The 7,200-nt window shown below is 29.0% G+C and overlaps 1 protein-coding gene across 1 annotated transcript in view; it reads left to right on the top strand.

The window, feature by feature from the left end:
• Positions 1-4,029, top strand: part of LOC108748403 — a 23,718-nt gene extending 19,689 nt beyond the window's left edge. Inside the window, 4 exon segments of the mRNA XM_018486555.1 lie at positions 208-410; positions 1,187-1,537; positions 2,645-2,725; positions 3,365-4,029. Of these exon segments, the coding sequence (XP_018342057.1) occupies positions 208-410; positions 1,187-1,537; positions 2,645-2,725; positions 3,365-3,565 (836 nt within the window). The 3' untranslated portion in view covers positions 3,566-4,029.
• Positions 4,030-7,200: the final 3,171 nt, after the last annotated feature.

The raw sequence follows: 7,200 nt of genomic DNA, 5'->3' as shown, positions 1-7,200 counted from the left end.
ATATATATATATGTATATATAAATATAATATAAATAAAAATATGAGCTGAACATAGCTCATATTCTATATTTATATTATATTTAATGTATATAACATGTAACAAACCTAAACATAAATTTCAATATGGCCTAAATTAATCAATCTATAATAAATCATATCAATATAGTACTACAGCTGATGATGCTATAGTTGATTTTTCATTGCAGGGTATGGACATATTTCGCCAAGTACGGACACAGGAAGAGCCATCACAATTGTGTATGCAATTTTCGGCATCCCAATGTTTCTCATCATTTTAGCCGACTTTGGTAAATTATTCACACGCGGTATAAAATTCCTATGGGCATTTGTGAGAAGACTATACTACACTGGTAGCTGTCGCAAAGTCCGTCGCACTGGGCCTGTCCAGGTAACATAATTTAATTGTAAAAAAAATTCTTCCGAGAAAAAGATTATCAATTAAAAAAAAAATTAAGCCAACTTTCTAGAATTTTCCAATTTCTTCGATTTATAATATTGTTAGTACATCTTTTATATTTTTTTGGTTGCATTATTTTTTTATCTTCAATTGCTTAATTAGTCTATATTCATCAATTAATAATTTCACATAAGTAAAAGGTAATGTCTTTCGAGAAACTGTAAAAAATAACAAGAGAAAAAGAAGACGTGCAAGAATTATTTAAACAAAATTAAATTATGTTTAATTATATTTAAAAATTACATAATTATTTATACTTCATTTTTATTTTTGATATTGTGTAATTATTTATTTGTTTCTTTTAGTTTTTCAGCCTTTTTTTTTATTACTTACAATTAGTTAATTTATATTATTTATATTTAATTTTTAATTTAGTTATATTTTTAATTTAATTTTGTTACTTATTTTTAATTTAGTTTGTATTTTTTAATTTATTTATTATTATTATATTATTTTATTTAAAGCTTGTCGCCACCAAAGCCAATCGGTACGATTGACTTTAATAGAGCCTTTAAATTTCAGCTTTATTCTCTTTGCCGTTACACTGTATTCTAATTTTCAATTTCCTTATCTTTATCTCTGTTTAGGTTTAGATTTCTAGGCAGCATAAGATATCGCATCTTTTGATTATGCATCTTCGTTTATTGTGTTTTACTTTATCGTTATGATTTTTAACAATTTTATCTTGTCCATTGTGTTAATCGTAGGAAGTCATGAAGGGCGTGCAACTCGTTTATGATCTCGCAAAGTTACGACGGCCCTCACAGATGATTCCAGAGGAAATCGACGAGATGCAGAGACAGCAGATCCAGCAGCCGCAGACGATTTTGAATGTGGACGCCAATACGCCGGGTACACCGGGTACGCCGGCATTATCGGCATACATCGTCGATGATGAGTTTAATCTACCGATTTCGGTGGCAATCGTCATTCTCCTGGCTTATATCTTCATAGGAGCTACTTTATACTCCTTGTGGGAGTCCTGGAACTTCTTCGAGAGCTTCTACTTTGTCTTCATCTCCATGAGCACTATCGGCTTCGGCGATTACGTCCCAAAGGTAATTATTTTCGAATTAAATGTTATTCAGTCGAATCAAATAATTAATAATTTACAAATAATTAATAACAATACTCTTCGTAAATTCGTAGATAAAAATTTGTATTGTGATTTCTTCATTGACTTCAATAGACATGAGTAATGGTCAATGTAAGTCGTGAGGTAAATCGCACGAAACCGAAATATTGACCAATAAGAGTTACTTGAGTGAAATTAGTGGAAGGTTATGTAATTAGCAGATTTGTTTAACAAAGAAATACAGGGAAATGTTCCTTTCGATTTTAATGAGTTTTTAATATGTTGTAATCTAAACTAAAATAAAGGACTCTTTTTTACGTGTACATACACTTTTAGGGAGTGAAGTACTCAACTGTTGTTAATTTTATCGAACATTCGAATATCGTAGTAATTAGGGAGATTAAAAACTTTTTTAAAATAAAAAGATTTGGTTTATATAAATATAAAAAATAAATTAAAATAAATTTTTTATTATTATAAAATGCTCTTAAAACTATATTCACTTTTTATGCAAAAAAGTTTTTTCGTTTTTTTAGTTATAACGATATTTGTTCCGGAAAAAAAAAAAAAAAACTGATTCTTTCAAAGGAGTGTTTTACTCCTTAAAAGGCACACTTAAAAAAAATACGTGTTTCTTATTTAGTTCTAGACTACAACATATTAAAATCAGAGGAGGATACTTCTCTGTGTTTCCTTGTAAGTAGCATTCTCAATTATTTAGCATTCGCTATATGCTATGTTAGGAATCCGCGAATTCCATTTAATTTTCCCTTAGCGCCTCTTTGAATTCACCTCTCAAATTTTATTTGCGATCTCACGGCAGAGATTTCATCTTATACAGCAAATGATTAATTTACTCTTATGTTTCTTTTTCTCACGGTGGCGTTCAGATGGTAAGCTTTTTGATATAATAAGATCTCTCTCAATGAGAAGCTGTATATCACCTGTATTCGTTATTTCTCACAAGCTTATTTTCATTCGTAATCGTTCCGTTCTTAATTAAGGAAGTAAATCGTAGTTAATGAAGTTACAAATATTGCGAAATCCACGATCTGCAGAACCTAATGAATTCATTGATTGATTGATTTAGCATCCCATATACATGATGGGTTCAATAGTGTACTTGGTGTTCGGTCTGGCGCTCACATCCATGTGCATCAACGTCGTGCAGGTAAGCAATTCTTTTAAAAAAAAAATGATAAATTCAATCAAGACCAATCGCATATGTTGATATATTATATACATTTTACTTCTTTTTTATATATTTTTTAAAATGTTTTTTTCATTTAGGATATATTTTTGAATTGAATTATATATTTACAGAAAGTGCATTGGATATGGAGTGCACTATAATCTTTCTTAAAATGTTACAGATTTTGTAATTATCGTTGTAGTCGTGTAAAATAATAATTGTATCTTTCATATAATATCATAATCATTTCAATTATCATACTGTTATACAGTAAATCTTCATTTACTATTTAATAATTTCATCAACATTTTAATTTTAACTTTTTTTTTTATTATAGCATTTAATGATATATCAACACACACGGAGATAATCACGTAGCTTCGTTGAATAATCTCAAACTAGTACAATATTTTTCGATGTATTTATGTATATTTAGTATTTCGCATTTAACACAATATTTTTTCGGTATATTTATATGTTCATCAACTTACAAAAAAATTATTATATCAATTTAATAGCCAAGGAGCCATTAAAAATTAAAACCGTTGGTGCGATAAAATAATACTCATTAAATTTGATCGAATAAATCATTAAATCTGCTTAATCGCATGTTGGCAGGTGATGCTATCGGATTCATTCAAGCAGGCGAGCCAAAAGATCGGAGCCACGATCGGTTTTGAGGTCGCCGAGGATGACAACTCAGTGAAACCGGCACCGCCGCCGCCAGTCGAAGTCGCGGACGTCCACATAAGCGTGAAGGAGTCTGAGAGCGATGAAAAGATCGCGCCCAAAGCAAAGCAGGAGGATATCAACCTATAGATGTATTTCTTTCAGGAGAAATTTTTATGCGTCTCGATCAAGCTCGTTTCACGAAATGTTTCTTTCTTTCTCTTTCTATTTCTTTCTTTATACGGCCTTAAGAGAATAATCGTCCGCTGGCTTATGCAACGCAATGATGGCATGGTAATCATCGCGGTACGCACGCAATCAAACTTCGAAGGACAATCAGGACCGTCTTTACACTTGAGACTTGCAGAGAAGATAATCGATTTTAGAATTTTTGACATTTGTCAAAATTGTACGTTGGAAATTTCAATTAAATCTAATTAATCTCACGGAACCTAATATTTTTAAGTTAGATTCTGGATACCCAAATTACTCTCAAAGACGGTCCCGATCGTCTCGGCGGCGCCGACAATGAAATCTTTTGAAGCACTCTTGAAGCACTACACGTCCGTTTATAATGTCTATATCGTGGAAATCAATTCGAATACCCTGATAAAAATATAACATTGACCATTTAATATTGAAAGATGTTAGTATTTATTATTTATCTATATAGAGTTTATTATTTATTATTTATTTATTACAACTAAACAATAGTATTTTTAATACTCAAAATAAGTAATTCACTATCTTTCAGTATTAAATTAATCAGATTTCTATAAGATGGTAAACTTTTCAAATGTATATGTATTTTCGAGATGCGCAAAAATACAGATTAGTAATTTTATGAAAACTAGAGAACTAAGAGATCTAATTGTGTCTGTGTCATCGGCGCGCGCGCGCGCGTGATTGATGAATGCCCGAAAAAATGGAGCTCAAAAAGATAAACAATTCAAATTCGTATGCAAAACAATTATGTATAAACCAATGAAAGTGTCAAAATTAATTGATTCGAAATACGCACAATTATAATTTAATTGCGTTTTGTCCGACGAGAGTTCCGTAGACTGGGTTTATAACAATTTGGAGAGGAAGGTTTTGATGAAAAGTTATACGTTTTATACCAATAGTGGAATGGAATAACAATTGTTCCTTATAGTTTTATTTTGTAATTTTGGACGTGAATTTAAAAATAATTTTAGAATTTCGTGATATATTTATGGAATTTGTAGATGTAAATATGAAATTTTATGATTATGACATCGTAAATATAAATGTTAAACATATTTTTTTCTATTTTCAATGATATTTACATTCTATTTTATGTTGTGTATCATCTCCTATTTTATCTTCCATAAAGCTATTGGCGAATTAGTGTAATTTCCCAATCTACGGTCAATGCCTGTTACAGCGATGTCTTCAGATAATGTATAATTATGAATATGACGAATTGAGAGGACCTATTTTTGTCAAAGTAATACATCGAAAACAAAAAAACTGTCGCTACTCTGCAGCTGTTCTTGCCAAATGCTCGCGAGTAACAATACAGCTCGCGATTTATTTTTCGTAGTCTAGTGTCTATTGACAATAAATATAAGGAAATAGTATTTTGTACATATATTCTATAGAGTTTATCGCGTGATTTTGCAATTTCTCTTTCCGAGTCCTTTTCCGTGCGGAATTTGTAAGACGATTTACTTTATTGACCTATCCTAAGTTTTAATCGTTTATTTACGATAAACTATTTTGCGATAAATTACAATTTTGACAATCCTCTCGTTAGAACTGTGAGAGGATGTGACAGAAAGTTACTATCCTCCTCGTATAAAAAGTATGTTTAATTTACACATTTTACGTGATAATTGCTGATCCTTTCAGTATGTCTCATCTACTTTTAGAAAAATAAGTAAGAAATAAATAAATTAAAAAACTTATGTTAAAAAATAACGGAAACTTACTGCATATACATACAATTGCAATAACTGATTTTCAAATTAATATCTGCAAAAAATTTAAAGCTCTCTTTTTGAATCTAAAATTTCAAGATTAAAGATTCAAAAAATTTTTTTAATTGTTTATTAAATCTCTTTTTTTCATAATTGCTGCGAGTGTACCGTTGCAGGATGTAATTGTATTTATGAAAGAACTCAAAGTTTGTCGGGAAAATTCCGATTTTTGCTGATAAAGACAAAAAACACTCGTGCCTTTTCGAAGTTAAGATCATTTGTTGAACTTTTAGGCCCAGTTTCACAATTCACAGGTAATTCTTAACTGAGATTCAACTTGTTTCTCATCTCTTTCCAATTCTAGAATTGTAAAGAGATAATGAATAAGTTAAACTTCGGTTAAGAGTTAATCGTGAGTTGTGAAACTGGACCTTATAGTAATTATATGACAAAGATTCTTGTGTGTGATATAGTTTAATCTACAATTAAAATATACATAATAATGCCTACTCGGCAGGAATATTATTTTTCTTGAAAACAAGCGAAAAAGTAATGTGATGAATGTATAGTGTTTTTGTCATTTTACAACTCGTTGAAAATTAAATCCATGTAAATTAGCTAAATGTATAAATCGCTGTAATAAGATAGTAATATTATTGTAATTATTATTTATCGAATTTATCTACAAATAAATGTTTCCTTCTCAAGTCCATTGTCTCTTGTGTCAGTAGTAACCTCTTCATATATCTACTCATATATGGAAAATCAAGTTTTTAGTGTCAGTTTCAAATGATTCAATTGAAAGGAACTTTTATGACAAAGATATTCTCGGTAATTTTCTGATTTGCGATTGTGATTGTCTCTTTCAAGAGATAACACTCAAATACAATCTAATGCATATATATATATGTATTCTGAATCCGGATCCTTGGTACAAAAAGCAACTACGTAATTGTTGTCTTTGACGGAATAACAAGAATAAACAAAATAAAGTTTTACAAATAGACTAATTCACATTTATTTCTTATTAATATATAAAAATCCATAATTTGGCGTTTGTTATTTTCATTATATTTCTTGTTTTTAATCAATTGTTTTTCTATAATAATATAATATCATGCTTTCTTAATAAATAATTCATTTTCCCTTTAAATATAATAGTTTAATTCATCATCTTTATTTTATAAATATATCTTGACGCAGGCTGATTGTCTAATGAATGTCTGTTAGAATTTGGATTATTTCTCACTTATATTGATATTAAATGTTAACGCACTCTTGGCTGAATTGATCTTAACAGTCACATAACTATCGAGATAGGATATTTTTTTTTTAAAGATAATACTTTTTTAATTAATTAATTTTTCGTCAAATATATATAATTTTTATGATATTTTTTTTTGTTTTTAATTAAATTTTTTCAGAACAGATGCTGTATATTTTTTAAAAATAAGTAATGTTATTTAAAATACAATAATTTTATAATTTTTATGACGTTTAATTCTTTCTTTTCGTTTTTAGCAAAGCTTTCTTTTTCAATGAAAAATATAAAAAAGCCCATCAGAGCCTACATCTACAGCTGTTCGGATGCAAAGAAAACTCTTTATTTTCGTGTAAATGTAACAAAACAAATAAAAGTTAATAAAATTAAAATTCAGATAAATAATTTTAATAATTTTCTAATTTTTCGTTTTTCGTGTTTCTTTTGAATGACAACAATTTGACAATCTAATGAGCGATGTGATTCTATTTATTGACGCAATATATATGACTTCGGTTTTACTTTATGTAAATTTTTATATTATTATTGTATAAGTTAATATTTTTGATAATCATTTGGCT

Source organism: Trachymyrmex septentrionalis, unplaced genomic scaffold, assembly GCF_001594115.1.
Source record: "Trachymyrmex septentrionalis isolate Tsep2-gDNA-1 unplaced genomic scaffold, Tsep1.0 scaffold22, whole genome shotgun sequence".
In the NCBI taxonomy this organism is placed as follows: Eukaryota; Metazoa; Arthropoda; class Insecta; order Hymenoptera; family Formicidae; genus Trachymyrmex; species Trachymyrmex septentrionalis.
The sequence above is the reverse complement of the archived record's forward strand: the minus strand, read 5'-3'. Positions and strand labels throughout refer to the sequence as shown.